Source organism: Eleutherodactylus coqui, chromosome 2 (assembly GCF_035609145.1).
Source record: "Eleutherodactylus coqui strain aEleCoq1 chromosome 2, aEleCoq1.hap1, whole genome shotgun sequence".
NCBI classification, from domain to species: Eukaryota; Metazoa; Chordata; class Amphibia; order Anura; family Eleutherodactylidae; genus Eleutherodactylus; species Eleutherodactylus coqui.
Genome location: NC_089838.1, coordinates 159,240,081 through 159,261,353, shown reverse-complemented (window position 1 = coordinate 159,261,353; position 21,273 = coordinate 159,240,081). Strand labels below are relative to the sequence as shown.

General features: G+C 43.9%; 1 protein-coding gene across 1 annotated transcript in view; it reads left to right on the top strand.

Annotated features, from left to right (window-relative positions):
- The window catches only part of AASS (aminoadipate-semialdehyde synthase), a 67,234-nt gene that overhangs the window by 35,381 nt on the left and 10,580 nt on the right, over window positions 1–21,273 (top strand). Inside the window, exons 4-17 of the mRNA XM_066591841.1 lie at window positions 1,120–1,204; window positions 1,880–1,947; window positions 2,163–2,309; window positions 2,827–2,905; window positions 2,977–3,104; window positions 3,264–3,412; window positions 4,725–4,847; window positions 4,929–5,040; window positions 11,373–11,432; window positions 11,523–11,590; window positions 13,712–13,833; window positions 15,335–15,464; window positions 16,584–16,694; window positions 21,023–21,131. Of these exons, the coding sequence (XP_066447938.1) occupies window positions 1,120–1,204; window positions 1,880–1,947; window positions 2,163–2,309; window positions 2,827–2,905; window positions 2,977–3,104; window positions 3,264–3,412; window positions 4,725–4,847; window positions 4,929–5,040; window positions 11,373–11,432; window positions 11,523–11,590; window positions 13,712–13,833; window positions 15,335–15,464; window positions 16,584–16,694; window positions 21,023–21,131 (1,491 nt within the window). The remainder of the gene's footprint in view (window positions 1–1,119; window positions 1,205–1,879; window positions 1,948–2,162; window positions 2,310–2,826; window positions 2,906–2,976; window positions 3,105–3,263; window positions 3,413–4,724; window positions 4,848–4,928; window positions 5,041–11,372; window positions 11,433–11,522; window positions 11,591–13,711; window positions 13,834–15,334; window positions 15,465–16,583; window positions 16,695–21,022; window positions 21,132–21,273) is intronic.

The window sequence follows — 21,273 nt, the reverse complement described above, 5'->3', positions numbered from 1 at the left end:
TAATTTTTGCTCCCAAATATGCGCTACGTCTTATTTTCAGGGGGTGTCTTATTTCGCCGCGGCAAATCCGTCTGTGGCCGCTAATCCCTCAATTGGCCAGCTTTGTGGACGGAATTTCTCAGAAATCTCGTCCACATGGGACAGCAAATCTGTCACGGCAAAGCTGGGAGAAGCCGGTGTTGTGGTGCGGATTCACCGGCCACAGAAACGGAAAAGCATGCAGCCAGGTCGCTTCAAAACAAGCAGCTGAGTGCCGTGGGTTTTGAAGCAGCGCTTTCCCGGCAGAAATATAGCTGTTTATCGCTGTGGCCAAACTGCGAGATTTCCGCTGGAAATACGCTCTGTGAGAACCCAGCCTTAAGAATCACACACAGGTTGCCTGACTCACACACAGAGCCATAAAAAAATAAGGGCTGTAAAGTAACGTACCTGTCTGCAGACAGAAGTTCCTGTACCACTTGTAAGCAGGGATGGTATTACAGCTTCCGGCCACCAGGGGGAGCTCATCACAGCAGACATGTACAGCAGGAGCAGAACGTACAGTATGTACTTTTCCAGCCAGCAAGGGGAGCTCACAACAGCACACTCGTACACCACAGCAGGGACAGGACAACAGCAGACTGTCTGCAGATCTACCTATACATCTGGAGGTGGGAGACAACGGGGATGGCAGCAGGGGACAGGCCTCTTGACTTGCCTGCACACTTTACAATGCCTTACTATTGGGGGGTGCCTTATATTTGGGACAGGGGGGGTCTTATTTTCAGGGGGTGCCTTATTTTTGCGGAAACACTATGTAATCTGCTCTCTCTGCAGACTTGGATGCTTTCCTCCTTCTACACTCCTTGATCTGATTTATAGAACCTCTTCCCCTCCTCTCCTGTTGACAGCCAGTAGCAGTCCTCTGTTGGATCTATGTTAGATTCAGCAGGATAGTTAGCTAGTATTTGCAGACAGAAAATTTCTAATGAAGAAGGTTGCTTCATTTTGTACTTGGGAAGCAAATAATATATTTTTTTTTCTGTGATAATGTGTCTGTAGCCTCTAAGAAACAAATTACTTGCTATTAGTTTCTGTTCCAGTTTTTCTATTTTGATTTTTTTTTTTGTTTTCTCAAAGGAAATACGACTCATTGATTATGAAAAAATGATGGATCATAGGGGGATGCGAGTTGTGGCCTTTGGACAGTGGGCTGGTGTAGCAGGTGCGTGTACTCCTTTTCTTGAAATTGTCACCACTTAGATTTATCATCACGTAGTCTAGGGGACACTTTTTGGTGAACAACCTATAGAAATATGAATTCATAGACATATTAAGAAAAACCCCTCAAAACCTTTGTATGCAAAAAATGTCAATCAAAGGCGTTGTTCCAGGTTAAGATGTTATGCTGTATTCACAGGATAAGGAATAACCAGCCCCCACCCCTCCTCCCCCAGATCCTTAAGGAGTGAAGCTCATGCATGTGCACAGCCACTGCGTTCATTTCAAAGGGCACCTTGTAGATTGACGACCATTTATACTCGACAATTTTCAGTGGTTCTGTTAAAGTGAATGGAATGGTGGTATGCCTGCAAGACCTCCGCTCTTTTCATGTGTGGACCCCCACCAAAAACAAATAAAACATGGAATTGAAATTCCGCGCTTGAAAAGTTGCAGTGATTCATAGACAATGCGGTTGCAGTGGCATCCCATTCTAGTGACGTAACATCCAGACGTCCATGTGACTGCCTTTCCTCTATGTTCTGATATCAGACATGCCTCTGTGAATGATCTGTGTCACCGCACAGGGAAGAGGTGGTGAACACACGGATCTGCTGTCCCAAGAATGGACTGTCAGCAAATAAAACCTCTTCTGAACATGTTCAATCCATTTATGCAGGAATGATCAACATGTTGCATGGGTTGGGCCTGAGATTTCTTGCACTGGGACACCACACTCCTTTCATGGTAAGTTGTGCCTGTGTAAAATGTACATTTGTAATTGCAATTGATAGACTGTAAAAACATCCAAATAAAATACCAACAGTTGATTTTTGGCTTTTTGGGGAAAAAAACGTTATAAACGGACTTTTCCTTTTAAAGAGACTCTTACTCTTTGTTGCAGTTCTTCTATTGTATCTTTTTTCTATGTTTTTTGTCTAATGAAGGAAATGTTTTTGCAGCACATAGGTATGGCTCACAACTACCGAAACAGCAGCCAAGCAGTCCAGGCTGTGAGGGATGCGGGATATGAAATATCTCTCGGTTTAATGCCAAAATCTATTGGACCTCTGACCTTTGTGTTTACGGGGACAGGCAATGTGTCAAAGGTAAAAGAATGTAACTTTAGCCCTGTGTTTGTATAAAGGAGTGGCGTAAGGTAGTAAGCTACAAGTGATGGCACACAGAAAGCTCTACAGTTATTCCACCCCACTCCCCCCACCCCCTCTTTCCCTATGTCACTTCCTGTTCTGCTTTTGGTCACTATCCAGTAACAGAGATAATCTCACCTGACCTAACAGGTAATGGACAGCAAGTTAGGAGGAAGGGTGACCTCTGTTGGTCAACACTTTTTAGAGGATTTTTTTTTCAGCACGGACATGTCATTTTAGGTAAATCAAGTAAATCGTGGTTTTGGTAGTGATCACATTGGCATTCAGATAGTTGTTTGAAAGTTAGTGACCATTTCTGATAAAATGTCAATTATTGTCCAGTCTTTCAGTAATGTGCATACAGCTGGACACTACTATACATGCAGCCCTTAATGTTTTCCACTACAGCATTGTACGTCTTATGTAGCTCATGCTGATACCTGTTCTCATAAGTATATCTTCTTTTGTAAATTAGGGAGCTCAGGAAATGTTTAATGAATTGCCCTGTGAGTTTGTTGAACCTCATGAACTAAAAGAAGTTTCCAAGACTGGAGGTAATACACATTTCTTGGAAGGCTTTTGTTATGTAATTTCCTACCACCTCATTACTTACTCTTTTCTGTAGATCTTAGGAAAATGTATGCAACTGTATTAAGTCGTCATCACCACCTTGTAAGGAAAACCGATGGAGTGTACGACCCAGTAGAATATGACAGGAATCCAGAACTTTACACATCAAGGTTTAATACTGATGTAAGTTAAAGATACGTTATACACATTAATGGATGACTGCGTTAATTAATCAATATCCTATATTAAAGTCTACCTATCTGCACTTTATTTATTACTCAGTCTGTATGACATAGCAACCTTTGTGACCCTCTTTCCTATTTGTGTTATTTTTCCAAAAAGATTGCACCTTATACAACCTGCCTGATTAATGGAATATATTGGGATCCACATACCCCCCGTTTGCTCAACAGACAGGATGCTCAAAGGCTGTTAGCTCCTGTTAAGTCTTCTGCAGTTGTCACCGAAGGATGTCCGGTGCTACCACACAAGTAGGCAATGCTGTCTGGATTCACCTGGTTTTGATTACATGTATACAACCTCAGGGCTATATTATATTCTGCATAGACATAATATATTTTATGTACCAAAGAATCTTTAAGTGACCTGTAACAAAGGGGAGGGAAAATAAAATAGCCTGTCCTAAAGGCATTAGTAATGGGATTGTCCTACCAAGGCAACATCTTTTCTAACCATGACTCACCTTGCAATGAGCTGATCACTACAGGTGAAGTGAATGGAAACCATTGGTCCATGTTGTCGGGAGAACCTTTTGTGCTTCATTTTTCCATTTTTCCTGAATGGTGCCCCTTTAATAGATGGAGGACCTTGGAGCTGCTCTTACTTAGCAACATTCCGCTTTGCCTCATGGAGGAAGACCACCCACTATTATGCCCTAAGAGAGTATATGGATAGAGATAACTTATACAGTTAGTGCAACTAAATATTTGTCTCAATAATATAATTTATTTTATCTTTTTGCTAAAGGAAATGCAGTCTTTTAATCAAATTTATGGGAGCAAATCATCCTTTTGAAATATCAGCATCTATTGTATATAGGATGCAAGGCCTTGTAGGTTAACCCTTTCCAATCCACTGTCTGACTTCTGAAGACATTATGATTTAAGGCTGTACAGCTCTGATGTTGGAAGACATCCGTTGGGGTTCTCTTACTTTAGATTGCCAGCCACTCTGCTGTCGGAGCCTATCCAACGTGTCACCTCGTGCAGTACTGGCTTTAGCCAGCATATAGCGCCGTTGTATAATGGCAGAAAAAGAGTAAGCCCCCTAGGAAAACCAGGATACAAATTGGATTGGAAAGGTTTAAACTAGAATGGAGAAAATTTGCATTTACTTATAATCCATGAAATCGCTGGAAGAAAAAAATAGAATTGGCAACTATCTTTTTTTTTTTCCGTTTAAAGCATTTTGTATATTTGATTTTAGATTGGATGTGTATGATGAACCAGTGATATTTGTAATTAAAGTTAACTGAAGGCTAGCATCGGGCAATGTTAAGATTTTCGTTATTCTGTTCTGGAAATTCTAATAAGCCCAGTGATGCAAATGGCGTCCTCAGTAAATTTCCCCTATTGACTTACATGGTTGCTATCCAATGGGTGGCACTAGAGAGCCCGCGATGAGAGCTCATATACTAAATCTCCTGTAATAATGTATGGTAGCCCCTACACAGTATGTTTTTCCCAAGTATGGTCTCCTTTTGATGCAATTGCACATCAGCATCCCACTCTGTATGGTTTTAGATTACATGTCCTTTATGTTGTACCTATTTTATTTCTCCAGACTTTTAGCCATTGGAGACATCTCTGCAGACACCGGGGGATCCATAGAGTTCATGACTGAATGTACAACAATTGATACGCCTTTTTGCATGTATGATGCTGACCAGCATATCATTCATGACAGGTAAGCAATGTAATTTTATTTTCACATATGAAGCAGAAAGAAACAGTTTAATTATTTGTGGAACAAACTTGTATCTTCTAGTGTTGAAGGAAATGGAATTCTGATGTGCTCGATCGATAATTTGCCTGCACAGCTTCCAATTGAAGCAACTGAGTATTTTGGGGACCTGTTGTTCCCATACATTGAGGAGATGGTAAGTGTATGGAGGATTTTATTTGATGTATTTTATAGTCTTGCTCATAGATCCAATCCGTTCCCTGACCAGTACGTATCTCCTACATACTTGCACGGAGGCACTTCAGTAGCCAAGAACATATGAGATACATCCTTGCTGTAAGGCAGAAAGAGCATTGATTTAGCTTGTTTTAAAGCCAAGAATCTTTAATTCTAGCCATAATACAACCCAAGATAGCAGGCTGAAATGAAGCATGAAGTGAGAGCAGCATGTTCTTGCAGCTCTCTCAACTGTGTTTCTACAGGCTCTGTTTCAGGCTGTTTTAAACCAAGAATCTTTAAAGGGGTTTCACAATAGATGATACCTAGAATGTATCCTCGGCATGTCCACAGCTGTGGGGTAGCAGAGGACATATATATGCAACTCATCTCCATTAACTTTAATGGAACAGCCCCAGACTTGTGGACACTCTGGAATGTGCTGGGGCTGCATTCTAGGTATCAGCTGTTGTGAGACAACACCTTCAACTTTAAAGCAAGACCAAGCTTAATTCTCTATCTGCTATACAGCCTGAGAAAGAAGTTGAAGTGGTGTCCTGCCCCTTTCAACCAGCTTTTAATTCAGTGAGGAGGATGGGGTTGCAGACAAGCTAACAGACTACACAGAGGGGGAGAGCGAGACAGATCAGATCCTGCTATCTCTTACTACAACTGTAGAACAAAAATCAGAAACTGCCTTTATACAGTTTATGCATGTTACACAGCACTTTACATCACTTGATATCCGGTTCTGTCCTCATTGGGGCTCACAATTTGTACTCGCCTATTTGTATGTTAAAGGAGTTTGTGAGGAAACCAAAGTATCCAATGTAAACACGGGGAGAGCATATAAACTCCATGCAGTTGTTGTCCTTTGTTGGATTGGAATCAAGGCAACAGTGCTAACCACTGAGCCACCATTTGTTCATATTATTGCCTCCTCCCACTCCCTTCATCAGGGAGTTTACTTGCTCTTTGTTTGTGACAGCTAGTGCTCTTTATCCTCCATTAGGCTGGGTTCCCACAGGTCGGAAATCTTGCGGAATGTCTGCAGCGGGACCACACGGAAAATTCCACAAGATTTCCGCAGCAGAAAGGCTGCTTCAAAACCCACAATATTTTGCACAAGCTCGAAGCGGCTTGTCCTGTATTACATTGCGGAATGTTTTCCCCATAGAGAGAAGAGGGCCTGCAGCGAAACCGGCGGTATAATTGACATGTTGGGGATTTGAATACCGCACCGCATGTCGATTTCCTCGCAGCTTGTCCGCAATGTGTGGCCGAGATGTTTTGCAAATTTCATTCACTTTGCTACTTAGTCTTGGGTTTAAAAATGTCGGTGGAATTTCTGTGTGGAAAGTCCGCCCTGTGTGAACCCAGTTTTAAAGAGTTTGTCTTAGAGGAAAAGGAAAAATGCAATGGGATTGAAAACAAAACACAGTGCTGTCCTCTTAAATCCCCTCACTGCTCCAGGCCTGATGGTTCGGTGGTGCTATCCCTTTTTTGTTTTTCACATGCTGGTATTTCCTGCATTTGTGGTGAAGACAGTGATTAGTGGCAGTGATCACATGCTAGTATGATTCATTAAAAAAAAGGATATAAGTCCATCATGGGACCACCAGTGCATGAACACTTGAGTATTGGGGGTTTTAAAGGGTGAGGGTTTTTTTTCCAGCCTTTTACAATGTAAGATGACCCACTTTTAAATGAGATAACATAGGATTTAGACATAGTTTATGGTTTACTGGGGTAAAAAAACAGCCCCACACTCTTGAGTTGCAAATTGGTGCTGGAGTTGAAGGAGTTTTAGGAGGTGAGTACTTCCATTTTTATTTAGCTTTTTCCTTTTTTACAACCTTATTCCATTTGCTGGTGCTATTTTGTTTAGCTTTTTGAACAACCCCATAACTGTCCCAGTTAATTATACCTTTTAATACATCAAAGTGTAGAATTCAAATGCCAAACAATTGCTTGCTTAAAGGGGGAAAAACAATAATTCAGTTTCTAAGCAATCATCCACATAGAAAGACTTCAATATACTTACCAGAGGAAGATGTATCTGTTTGTCTCCCTGCAACTCCGATCACGTGACTCCTGAAGTAGCACTTTCAGTGTTCTGGTGACGTCCCGACCTCTGTAATGCTGTGCACGGAGGTCGGCTTCTCAGCTTAGTTCAGCAGACTTCCGGCCTGGGCATGCGCAGTGAAGCCCAATGTCCACTTGTACGCACGGATTCCACTGCTGAATCTCACAGTGGAATCCAGCCTTGCCCTCAGACATAGAAAGGAAAAGACATTTTCTTACCTCTCGGGATCCAGCGTGGGTCTCCTCCATCGTGGCCATATCTTCTTTCTTCAGCACAGCGGATGTGTCCGGCATGCTGGCCAACGCGCCCGGCACATGCGCAGTGCTATTTTATTTTTTCATTTCCTGTTTATCCGCAGCACGTCCACAGCGACAGCTGCGGGTCGTCCGTGGAACGGACAGCTGCCATTGACTTCAATGGCAGCTGTCCACGTGGGATCCGCCAGAAAGTGGAGCGTGCTGTGATTTCTTCCCATGCGTGCAATTCGCACGCTGGGAAAAAAACACATTTGCATGATTTTTCACTGCTTTGCGGGCGCCCATGCATCCCTATGGGCAGCTTGATTTGTGGATCTCCCGCGCATCAAATCCGCCTGTGGACATTGGGCCCGAGAGCTCAGGTCTGGCTCTCAGTGCAACTCAGGAGACTTTAGGCTTGACAGCTGGGCATTCTCAGTGGGAGTGCAAGGTCAGGCAGACATGCCCAGCTGTCACTTCGCTGTCCTTCAGTATTACAGTCAGCAATACAGCCTAGTATTCATTGGTCAGAGCTTGTGTGCATTTTGGAGAGATGGTATGGAGGGATAGGGAGAGAGAGAATAGGGGGGGAGGGAGAGGGAGAGAGAGAATAGGGGGGGAGGGAGAGGGAGAGAGAGAATGGGGGGAGGGAGAGGGAGAGAGAGAATGGGGGGAGGGAGAGAGAGAATGGGGGGAGGGAGAGAGAGAATGGGGGGAGGGAGAGAGAGAATGGGGGGAGGGAGAGAGAGAATGGGGGGAGGGAGAGAGAGAATGGGGGGAGGGAGAGAGAGAATGGGGGGATGGAGAGGGAGAGAGAGAATGGGGGGAGGGAGAGGGAGAGAGAGAATGGGGGGAGGGAGAGGGAGAGAGAGAATGGGGGGAGGGAGAGGGAGAGAGAGAATGGGGGGAGGGAGAGGGAGAGAGAGAATGGGGGGAGGGAGAGGGAGAGAGAGAATGGGGGGAGGGAGAGGGAGAGAGAGAATGGGGGGAGGGAGAGGGAGAGAGAGAATGGGGGGAGGGAGAGGGAGAGAGAGAATGGGGGGAGGGAGAGGGAGAGAGAGAATGGGGGGAGGGAGAGGGAGAGAGAGAATGGGGGGAGGGAGAGAGAATGGGGAGAGGGAGAGAGAATGGGGAGAGGGAGAGAGAGAATGGGGGGGAGGGAGAGAGAGAATGGGGGGGAGGGAGAGGGAGAATGGGGGGGAGGGAGAGGGAGAGAGAATGGGGGGGAGGGAGAGGGAGAGAGAGAATGGGGGGAGGGAGAGGGAGAGAGAGAATGGGGGGAGGGAGAGGGAGAGAGAGAATGGGGGGAGGGAGAGGGAGAGAGAGAATGGGGGGAGGGAGAGAGAGAAAGAGATAAACACAAACGCAGCTGTGCGTGAAATACATAGGGGGAAAAAACTAATTTTGACCATGGAAATATACCACATGTTTTCGTGGGAGAAATGTGCTTGAGCCTGTGTGAAGCTGGTCTTGGAGCTCCTTGACACGCACACATGCACAATTGCGCACACCTCAGTGCAATGTATTTGTGCTATAAATGAGGCCTGTCAGCGTATTTTACTGTATTTTTCCCAAACGCAGGGCATGTTCTTTTGCGCATGTAGGACACACCACATTTTAAATGGGTAGTCAGCCTAATCAGTTCAACATGTGCTCTTTTCCAGCATATTTGTGCAGTGCTACATGCATCAACTTGTGTATTGCATGGGGACTTATGGTGCACAAAAATAGAGTGATGGTTAATTATGTTACTATAACCTTGTTAATGCAAATATTTAATAAAAATGATTAACATATAAAATAGAGCACGTTCTGTTTGCTTGGGAGCATGCAAAATGTGCATGAAAATACAGAGATGAAATCAGTGGGTTATATTCTGTGTACTACTTGGCATTGTGCGCGGTCTTCAGGCTTTTATAGTGATCAGACAGGTTGAATTGAAATTTTCAGGCATCCCCATTGACTTATATGGAGTTTTACGGCCGCGATTGCGCATATTCTAGGAAGGTCCTTTCTCTTCATGCACGCGAAATCACGGATGTGTGAAAAAGAAAGTGAGAATGAAGCCATTGGCAGCAATGGGTTCTATTCTCGCAGTTTGTTTGTGTGAATTTTCATGCCTGTGTGTCAGGAACCTTACTGTATGGAATTCGTCCGTAAATCCGTGGCAGAACTCTACTGCTCTTCTGCCGCAGTTTTTGCATTGAATGTAGCCCTGACAATAGGCTGAATCCATGGGCGAAATTCCAATGTGTTTCTATGTGGATAGCGGTCAAGTAGTGGTATGTGAACACTTCGAGCGGATCTGCAAGGAATTATGTCAGAATGTCTCACACAGATTTTGTACAATGATGGGGCTAAATGTGCAGCAGAAATACAGTATGTGGCATTGCTGGATTTATGCAGCTTTCTTAGGCTAGTTTCACACAGGGGCGAAGGTGATAAAGCCCTGTGGATGTGAGGCATTTTCACATGAAAACAACCGCGCATCACAGCGGGGAATCCCCTCATCCCATTGCTGTCAATGGGGTGGCAGCACATCGGCCCCATTGAAAGCAGTTGGAGAACTCCGTGATCCTCTGTGACAGCAGCGGCAGGGGATTCCTTCATACCCACAGCTTCCGAAGGCATTCCCCACGGGGATGAAGGAATCCCCTGCCGCTGCTGTCACAGAGGATCATGGAGTTCTCAAACTGCTTTCAATTGGGCCAGAGCTACTGTCGCTGGCACCATTGACAACAATAGGCGATCTCGCAGAAAGATAGAACATGCTGCGATGTGTTTATCACATCACAGTGCCATGCGAGAAAACTTCACTCACGTGTAACGCACAAATCTTGTGCGATTTTTGTTGCTTGTGTGAAGCCAGCCTTCTAGGCGAATTCAATGTGGAAAATCCCGAGGTTGAATCTGAAATGACAACAAACCCCATGAGTGCTTCTCCATATAATGCAGGCGGAAGCACTCTGATTGCAGCCGGCACCTCAGTTCAGTCACTAGGACAAGTCCAGGTGCCGGCTGCAGTCAGCGTTTCTCCCACACTGTGGTGTAATAGCAGCCTCAGGGCTCGCGCACACGCATGTATATTCCATCCGTGTGTCCTCTATGTATTTTAGACCCATTATAGCTAATTAGGCTATAAACAATGGCGTTGTTTCACGTGGACTAATGGTCCGCTTGAAAAAAAGTCAAGCTCATCCTGTTCAGTCCGTATTATGGACCACAATTGGAAGTGCAATATCTCACGCAGTCTACAGAAGTGTGATGAGTGGAGTCCAAGAGCGTCCGGCGCAGCTCGCGTGCACCCGTGTGTATGAGCCCCTACTGCGCTGGGATCACTGGCACAACCTTGGGCATTTAGATACTGGCAGATACCAGCTGTAAAGTGTCAGCAGCAGGGAATGGGCAAGTCCGTCCATGCCAGCTGGGGAAGGGATCGGGTTACAGAGGTATATGCTGCAGGACTGAGCTAACATACAGAGGCTGCCAGCTCTCCCTGTGAAGCCAAGAGAGGTGGCGGAGCTCTGGGGAGGAGGGGCATGTCTCTGGCCAGTGAGTGTACTGTGGGCATGTCTAGTGCTGGCAGAGCAGCCTGAAGGCTCATGGGAACTGAGGAGGAGGAGGAGGCAGTGACCTCACGGAGTCTGAGCATGTAAATAAATAAGCAGTGCGACTGCAGGAGCTGCAATAGCAGAAAGACATGAAAAAACAAGATAAAAGGTACTTGGAGGAGTTGGAGTTGATTGTTGTACATGAGTAGGCTTAGATAAAGTCCCGGTGCAGTTTATATCCACACCACAGTATTTCTATGTGTAGATGCTTGTTTTTCTATGTATTATGTATATGTTTGTTTTTCTATGTATCATGTATATGTTTGTTTTTCTGTTTTTCTATGTATCATGTATATGTTTGTTTTTCTGTTTTTCTATGTATATGTTTGTTTTTTCTATTTTTCTATGTATTATGTATGTTTTTTTTTTTTTTCTCCAGCTGATGTCAAATGCTGAAAGACCAATTGATCAGGAAAAATTTTCTCCTGTTGTTCGCGATGTAAGTCTCTGTACCTTTCTATCAGTTTAATCCTCTGTAATGCTGTGCTTTGAGGACATATTAATAATATATATTTTTTTGTAAACCTAGGCAGTGATTGCAAGCAATGGTTCACTAACTCCGAAATACAAGTACATCCAGAAGCTCAGGGAGAGCAGGTACAATTAACATCTAGTGTTCACATCCACCCGTGTCAGTTAGCCTGCTTTATAGTTTGACCTATGTACACCCTATACAGTACATGGAATTGTCATGCAAGACTTCTGTACAGAGCTTACTGTAACTTGCAGGGTTCTTCACAAAAATGCTCTTATTTCCAGTTAAAGGCTGATGATTAATCAGGGGAGTAAGATTTGTACTGCCTGGTCCTCACTCTTCGGTTAAAGAGAACCTGTTCCCCGCAGCAGAGGCTGTGATGCTAGTCAGTGATCTCAGCTAATGCTCCTGTGATACTAATCCAGTAGATATCAGGGTTGGGATGAAAAGATTATGGATTTGATAAGTCCTGTCCGATTTATGTTTGTATCAAGATGGGTTTGTTTCAGCTCCAGACATTCAGTTGTAACATTGACTGTAGTGTACAGTGGCTACCAGTAGTGGTGGTCAGTCAATGTAGCACAGTGCAGTGTGACCCAACTGCAGTTCTCAGGGCCCCCAACAGGTCATGTTTTCAGGATTTCCTCATTCAATTAAGGCATGTAACAGGCAATCTTCAAGTAAACTTTCATTCACAGTAATTTTTTAAACTAGAATGGGTTCTCTTTTATTGACAGTCCATATGGATATATTCAAATATATGAGATGCTACACAGAGATGACTATACATCTGAAGACTTCCACCCTCCTAGAGACCAGTGTCCATGTATTTTGGGGGACACGAGGCAAAGGGAAACTTCTATATCCAGCAGCCACAGTGCTTTAAAACAGATCTCTGCTCCTGCTTCTTCATCCGGATACTTCTCTGGACGTGCCTCCTAGTTTCTAGCCGGCCACGGCAGAGGAGCGGGCAACAGCCATGGGGTTTTAAAGTCTTTTCACAGCTCCTGCTCCTTTACTCTGATGATATGCTGATGCCCAGGCTCCCTTTTCTACATTTCTTACTTAAAGGGGTTGTCTCGCGAAATCAAGTGGGGTTATACACTTCTGTATGGCCATATTAATGCACTTTGTAATATACATCGTGCATTAAATATGAGCCATACAGAAGTTATTCACTTACCTGCTCCGTTGCTGGCGTCCTCGTCGCCATGGTGCCGTCTAACTTCGGTGTCTTCTTGCTTTTTTAGACGCGCTTGCGCAGATGGATCTTCTCCCTTCGGCTGGTCTCGGAAGCATCTGCGTTTTGGCTCCGCCCCCTTGTACGCGTCATCGCGTAGCTCTGCCCCCGTCACGTGCCGATTCCAGCCTCCTGATTGGCTGGAATCGGCATGTGATGGGGCGGAGCTACGTGATGATGCGTACAAGGGGGCGGAGCCAAAACGCAGATGCTTCCGAGACCAGCCGAAGGGAGATGATCCATCTGCGCAAGCGCGTCTAAAAAAGCAAGAAGACACCGAAGTTAGACGGCACCATGGCGACGAGGACGCCAGCAACGGAGCAGGTAAGTGAATAACTTCTGTATGGCTCATATTTAATGCACGATGTATATTACAAAGTGCATTAATATGGCCATACAGAAGTGTATAACCCCACTTGATTTCGCGAGACAACCCCTTTAAGCCCCATTTACACAGAACAATTATCGTTCAAATAATCGTCCAAATAAACGGAACAGAATGATATTGGTTAGTTTGAACTTCTCTTTCAGTGCTGCACTTCCCTAAGTGCCCGGGGACTGAGCGTATCTCAACGAGAATGGGGCAGTCTAGACGGGCTGCCCAAGTGCAGACAAGCTGGTGATGATGTCACCAGCTCTTTCCACTGGACAAACGAGAATCGTGAAATTCTCGGCCCTTGTAAAAGAGTCATTAGTGACTCTGGTGAATTTCCAAGCACCAGTAGTTTCACGTTATATATGTAACACTATTCTAGTTTTTAAGAAGTTAAACCGGTTTGTATACAAATCCTAGCTGAATTTTAACTCTCCTTGCCTCGCCTTAAGATATGTGATTATTGGATGAACTACTCTGTCCAAGGATCTCCTTTTAAGCAAATATGGACACATATGATGGTTTTGCTTCATGACTATTGTGATAGAGTCACTTAGGTTATTATGTTCACGCATAGATGCTGCTGCTTTATCTATGAAGGATAATGAGATTATACTATTTAATTACCAGAGAGTACGCCCAACTAATGACTGTGGAATCAAAGAAGAGGATTCTGGTACTTGGATCTGGTTATGTTTCAGAGCCTGTCATAAGTTACCTTACAAGAGATCCTAATGTGGAAATTACTGCAGGTAATCATGGGTATTCTGAACTTTTAAGATTTACTCATCTATAACAAAATAACATGGGTGGAGCCAAGATATAAAGTTATCCCCTATCAACAGGTTATGGGATGACCTTGGTGGGAGTCCAAATGCTAGGCCCCCGACCAAGTCCAAAAAAATGGGGGTTCTAAATGTGCATTGCTTTTTTGCTCATCTTAATGGGAGCACCGGAGATTGGCAAGTGCTTGAACTCTGCAAAATCTCATTCTGCTGATAGAACATATGGGCACTGCCACTCTATTGATTTCAATCACTCCATTCAACCAGAGATCTATAAGAAGGTTATAACCTTTCCGCAGAATAAGGCTTCATTCACACGAGTGTATATCGGCCGCGCTTTCACACCCGGCCGATATATGCTGCCCATCTGATGCATTGAGTTTACAATGCATCAGTTCAGATGGGCATATTCCCACGACGTAAAAGTGCCTGGCCGAAATGTGCACAGTATGCGTTATCTTGGCCAGCATGATAGATAGTTCCTGAACTATCTTCCTGGCCAGAATATGGTGCCATCTCCATAGACGCCTATGGTAGCTGCTGGAGAAGGGAGGTGGAAGGGAGTTTAGCAGCGTGTCTGCTAAACTCCCACCCCCTTCCCTCCTCCTCTCCCCTCTTTGCAATTGGAGGGGACAGGAGCTAGAGTTAGTTGCTAAGCTCCTACTGCCATTTCCAATACAGCATCTGAAGCCCCAACCTGCCAGTCAAACATATAAATGATTGAGAAATGGTGTTAAGTTGGTTTCAAATTGGAACAAGCTGCACACACCACATGGTTATTAGGAGTTCCATAACACAGGCCATTTTGCAACCTGCTACTCACTATCTAGAACTTATTTAGTAGTGATTCTGCATTATATATTAAATCAATGGGATGTACTGTACATGAAAAGCATGTGGCATATTGCATGTATACCCAGGGGTGAAATTCAAACTTTTAACAGTGTGCAAAAAAAAGGCCAAAACCTACCTCTGTACATAAATACAGTACAGTAATAAGTCGCACTGACCCCCATTTCCCCACTACAAAATTAACAAGCCGCACCATACATCCAGTCAGAAATATATATGTATACATGCATCCTTCCTATGGGATTCTTCTAAAGCTGCAGGGGGACAGTGCTGATTGATGTTCTGGAAGCACACGAGGAGATGGCTTCTGCTAACAGCTGTACAAAGATAAGTTGGTCTCGAAGCCCCTGCTTGTGTTGTACAGTCAAGCCTCTTACCATCTCGAAGGATGTGTCACATGGCACAGTGTCAGAGTGCAAAGGTTATATTAGCACTAATTGCCCTGATTGCCCAGTCTGTACGCTGCTTGGGAGAGAAGTGTTTTGATTGTGGGAGAGGTGGTCTGTCCAAGCCTGGAGCCTCCTCCGCTCACTGCTGCTGCAGCGCATAAGCCTCCTTTCCATACTAAGTGCTTTATATTTGGGATATTATGTTGAGTTAATGTTTGTTTTTTCAGTGTCCATGATTAAAGATCAGGTGGATCATTTATCAAAGAAGTATAACAACACGACCCCAGTGGAGTTGGATGTCTTCAAGAGTGAAGAGAAGTTGTCCTCCCTAGTGAAGAAACATCAACTTGTTGTCAGGTTACTGTAGCTATTTTCTTAAATTTGACAATGTTTGTTTTATTGCTTTTCTGGGAAAGTAATAGCACCCTGTATACAAGATATTGTTTAAAGTACATACCTCTACAGGTTAATGAATTCTGGTGCTGTAATCACATCCATTGCAAACAGGTGCCTAAAATCAAGTAATCTCCATAAACACACAATGGTAGTAGTATGGGTCGTAGTGAAGGGCCGGCTTCACGCAAGTACCCTACAGGTGCGTTTGTGCCTGTAATACGGACGAGTGTGCTGGCTCGACCTCGGCTCTACTGACACCATATAGTACCTTTTGAGTACCTGCACATGGGATAGACGTTTGAAGATTTCCACAGTGAATCTGTGTGGATTTTACCTTATGTGTTGCAACTAATATGCTGCCGCCAGTGTATACACCCTTAGGCTGGATTCACACGAATGTATATTGGCTCGGTTTTCACGCCGAGCCGATATACGTCGTCCTCATCTGCAGGGGGGGGGGGGGATGGAAGAGCCAGGAGCAGGAACTGAGCTCCCGCCCCCTCTCTGCCTCCTCTCCACCACTCTGCACTATTTGCAATGAAAGGAGGCAGGGCGGGGGTGGGGGTAGGGCTAAGTTCCGTGAATTAGCCCCGCCCCGCCTTTGCCCATTGCAAATAGTGCAGAGGGGCAGAGAGGGGGCGGGAGCTCAAAGCACTGCTCCCGGCTCTTCCAGCCCCCCCCCCCCTGCAGAGAGAGACGACGTATATCGGCTCGGCGTGAAAACCGAGCCGATATACGTTCGTGTGAATCCAGCCTTACAGAGTGGGTTTTTTGAGATGTGAGGATTGCAGATACAAATATGGCAAAGACTGCCACAATAACAACTCCGATAAATAATAGAAAATAAAAAAATAAATACTTTTTTTTTTTTTTTTGTCTTCTGATAAGGACTTCATTTCCTGCTAGGATTGTTGCTGTGTCTTCCACATGCAGCAGAATGACTGTTTGCATTGACAAAAAAAAGTCAACCCTTTACTGAAATGATTCATTACACTTAGTGGCCTGATTTATATGTAACTTACCCCATTCAACAATGCAGTATCTGTTCTTGTCACTTATATTTTGTCTTCCACAATATAGTTTACTGCCTTATTCTGCACATCCATTAGTGGCGAAGAAATGCATCAAGAATAAGGTGAACCTGGTAACTGCCAGTTATTTAACACCCTCCATGAAAGAACTCCAGCAAAGGTAAGGTTTGCTGCTTTCTTTTCTTAAATCTTCAGTTATTTTAAAATGCATCATTTGCAAAAACTAGAACCATTTAATTGCCCCCCTCTCCCTCGGATGGTCCGAGCAGGGTACATGGACTTGATATTTGTACATATATAACTTTTCCAGCATTAGTAGTATGATTCTATACAGATCATCTAGTTCTTTTAAAATAAAATTCTCATCAGCTTGACTTTCTTGGATAGAAAAGTGCATTTGTTTTGTCATTTTGAAGATTTGTCTCATGTTCTATTTTCCTTGCGTTGCCTACCTCATCAGTAGGTAAGTAGCAGCGCTTACTGCCTCACTTGTACTGACATAGTAATCTGCTATCCATGGATTTCCTCGTCTGAACCATTAATTTGTTACCCATTTATGCTCTTTATGACTAAATTTAACAAGTGTACTATTCTCCTTAAGGATACAGCCACACGGCAAGGACTATCTGCCACAGTAAAATGCACATTTGTTGCATACAGATTTGCCATGGAAGTTGGCCTGTGCATTGCAAAAGTTGAAATCCATGGTGAAAATCCACAGCAGAAGTAGACGTCCTATGGATTTAAAGCCGCACCGCTGGCTATCTCTCATGCGGATTCTGTGCTTATTTTTTACACATTTTGGTGAAATTTGTTTATCTCATTTACTTTCCTGATTCTGTAAAGTGCGGTGGATTTTTCTGTGTGCAAATTCATTGTGGAAAATCCATAGCATGTCTGTCCGGTGAGGCCATACTCCTGGTAGAACATCCGAACATCCGCAGCATTTACAGTAGCAGCAAAGTAGATGAGGATTAAACAAATCTCGATCAACACGTCGTGCCCAAAAATAATCACAAAATCTTAAAGGGGTTGTCCCGCGGCAGCAAGTGGGTCTATACACTTCTGTATGGCCATATTAATGCACTTTGTAATGTACATTGTGCATTAATTATGAGCCATACAGAAGTTATAAAAAGTTTTATACTTACCTGCTCCGTTGCTAGCGTCCTCGTTCCCATGAAGCCGACTAATTTTCGGCCTCCGATGGCCAAATTAGCCGCGCTTGCGCAGTCCGGGTCTTCTGCTGTCTTCTATGGGGCCGCTCGTGCAGAATGCCGGCTCCGTGTAGCTCCGCCCCGTCACGTGCCGATTCCAGCCAATCAGGAGGCTGGAATCGGCAATGGACCGCACAGAAGCCCTGCGGTCCACGGAGACAGAGGATCCCGGCGGCCATCTTCAGCAGGTGAGTATGAAGACGCCGGACCGCCGGGATTCAGGTAAGCGCTCTCCTGTTTGTTTTTTTAACCCCTGCATCGGGGTTGTCTCGCGCCGAACGGGGGGGGGGGGGGGGGGGGGGGTAAAAAAAACAAAAAAACCCCGTTTCGACGCAGGACAACCCCTTTAATGAAACTCGTTTAGATTTAAACTTTGCAGCATGTCAATTTATGCTGCAAATTTTCACTGTGGATTTTGCCTTTTACAGTGCAAAGTGTAACATCTTTAGCGAATCCTCAGCATTTCTGCTATAAAAACCCATTTTAGTGCACTTTTTTTTTTTTAATGCTGTCAAATTCCAGGAGACATGCTGTGGATTCTACGCTGTGGGAAATCTGCAGTCGAACAGCCCCATATGGCTACAGCCTTAGTGCATGGCTACAAGGGATGAATTTTCTGCAGTGTGAAATCCACAACCAATTCTTGGTGTAATCTGCTCTGAAAATCAAAAGCGTAAATTGACATACTGTGGTTTTTAAATCTGCACTGCAGGTGTTTTATACAGCATGTGGATAATATTTTCATCTCATCCACTTTGCTAGTATTGTTATGCACTTCAGATTTTTTGCACGCATATCCACGGCAGAAAATTTGCAGTGTATATGCCACATGGTAATGTACAGTAGTGGCATCTTCACATGTTGTGAAGATGCTGCGGATTTGCCAGATCACATCTGCTTATCTTTAGATCTGCAGCATTGTCCATTTATGCTGTGGATTTTCACTGCCGTTTTCTCCTCTCAGCGCTAGGGGTGAAGTCTGCTGCCAATCTGCATGTAACGTGGATTTTGCTCTGTAGTAGTTGTGGATTTTCCTCTGTGTGGACATACCCTTATAATCATTTTTTGCGGCATGTTTTGCTTGTCGGTTGCTTATTTCTGCAGTTTAGGGTTTTGTGTCAGTCAGTCACGTGTCCTTGATGCGTTAAAGGTCTGTGACAGCATAGAGCACTAGATTATTATGTATTTGGCTTTCACAGTGTAATAATGCTTTTCACTTTGGCAAGCTCAACCCTGGAATTGTGTTCATTATCTGCTTTATCATGCAAGCACAACAGGATATACCTTTTTGCTTTAACACGTGCTAATCTGTTTGTCATGTAAAGGAGTTTTGCTATAGTATGTAAATATTAAATATAACAGTCCCTAACGACCGCCCATACGTCTTTTGACGGCGGCCGTTAAGGGGCTTTATTCTGCAGCGCCACTGTCTTTTTTTGACGGTGGCTGCATGAAAAGCCTGACACAGGTCTCCCGTGCCAGGGAGACTAGGTGTGCCGCTGTCGGATGACATTTGCTCTAACAGCGGGGACCAAGGAAGCCTTCAACCCCCGGTATTTAACCTTTTACATACCACAGTCAGTATGATAGTCAGTATATAAAAAGCTAACAGAGGGAGGATGCTCCCACTCTCACCCATTGGACCCCACAATGTGATGGTGGGGTCCCAATTTGTTGCTTTGGCACCCAGAGGCTTAAATATAGCCTCTGTGTCTGCCAGCTACAATGGTAGCCTATGTGAGGCTTAGACTCTGGCTGAGCTTCCTAGGCTTTCTAATGCACTACTGTAGTGAAGAGAAGAATGATACAAGATGCTGATATTCAAGTCCACTAGTGGGGCAAAAATGAAAAGTTAAAGTGTAAAAAAAAATGCTAAAGCCCCAACTTCCCCCTTTTTACTATTAAAAAAACCCCCCCAAAAAACACAGAAGTGGTATCGCTGCATTTGTAGTTAGGCCGCCTTAACACGGGCGCTCTAAAATCACACAGGATTTGTGACTTGCAAGACGCACAAATATGAACCCCATTCTTTTGAATGGGGTCATACACGTAAGTGATGTTTTCCCGCGTGGCACCACAATGTGATGCTCTGCAGGAAACAAATTGAAACAAATTTTTTTTATCTTGTGCGTGATCTCACATTGCACTGACCATTGTTTTCAACGAGGCCAATGGCAGCATCATACACATGCTAGGTGCACACAGTGTGAGGTCTCCCTTTGAAACCATGGGAGAAACTCTGTTATCCTCCACCGCGGCTGACAGCTGCGGCAGAGGATCCCTGCATCTCCAAAGTGATGAAAACAGCCTCACATCCTTTGGAGAATTCACATGATGGGGAGCACGATATGAAGGGGGGGGTTTCACAACCCCATATCGCGCTCGCCCGTGTGAAATTAGCCTGACTCAGAGAAAAAAGTGAGTACTTTGTTTAGCCCACACAGTACATGTCATGAAAAAAAACCAAACATGGCAAAAAACTAAATAGAAAGTGATCAAAACGTCGGCTGGATCAAAAAAATGATACCATTAAAAAGTACAACTCGTCCCACCAAAAATCCCGCACACAGCACTGTTGACAAAAAATAAAAATGTTAGGGGTCTTTAAATGCAGTGCTAAGCAAAAAATCTATATTTTAAAAAAGTGTGAAAAAATTACAAAAAAAATAAAAAATCTGCTATAAATTTGGTATTGACATGCACGGTGAACGCTGTTAAAAATAAACACGCCAGAATTTTGTTCATCTTGCCTCTAGAAAAAAAAATGGAATAAAAAGCAATCAAAATGTTATATGTTCCCAAAAATTGGATAAATGAAGACTAGAGCTCATGCTGTAAAAAGCAACCCCCCATAGCATGGCGTTACCAAGTGTTTTGTGTTCAAAAATAGCAAAACCTAAAAAAAAAATGGATTAACTTGGTATCACTGGAATTATGCTGAGCCAGAAAATAATATCACATCATTTATTTTGCACACTGAATGTCGTAAAAGGGAAATCCAAAGAAGAAATGGCAGAATTTATTTTTTCCCCCCAATCCAATACATTATATGTATACAAAAATGATGGCATTTAAATAAATAAATACCCGCAAAAAGCAAGTTTCTGGAATTCAACGATGAAAAAAACCCAGAAAAGTTAGTTGGTGATCAAGGTGCAAACAGGCTTCATCACGAAGAAGTTACACACCTGCCGAGTCCTCTGCTTGCATAAAACGTATTGCTTTGCAGCAGGATATGTGGCCAATTCTGTATATTTCTATGTACTTGTAGTGCTGAAGATGCTGGGATTACCATCGTGGGTGAAATGGGTTTGGATCCGGGTCTTGACCATATGTTGGCCATGGAATGCTTTGATAAAGCTAAAGATGTCGGCGCTAAGGTAAGTACAGAGATATATATGTATACATCACTGACTGCTTCTCTTTCTGGTTATTCCGTTTCAATAAATATCAAATCCAATCCACCAATAGTGGTATGTTTATAAATCTGTAAATAAAGTCCGGATTTTACTTTTGCGAACA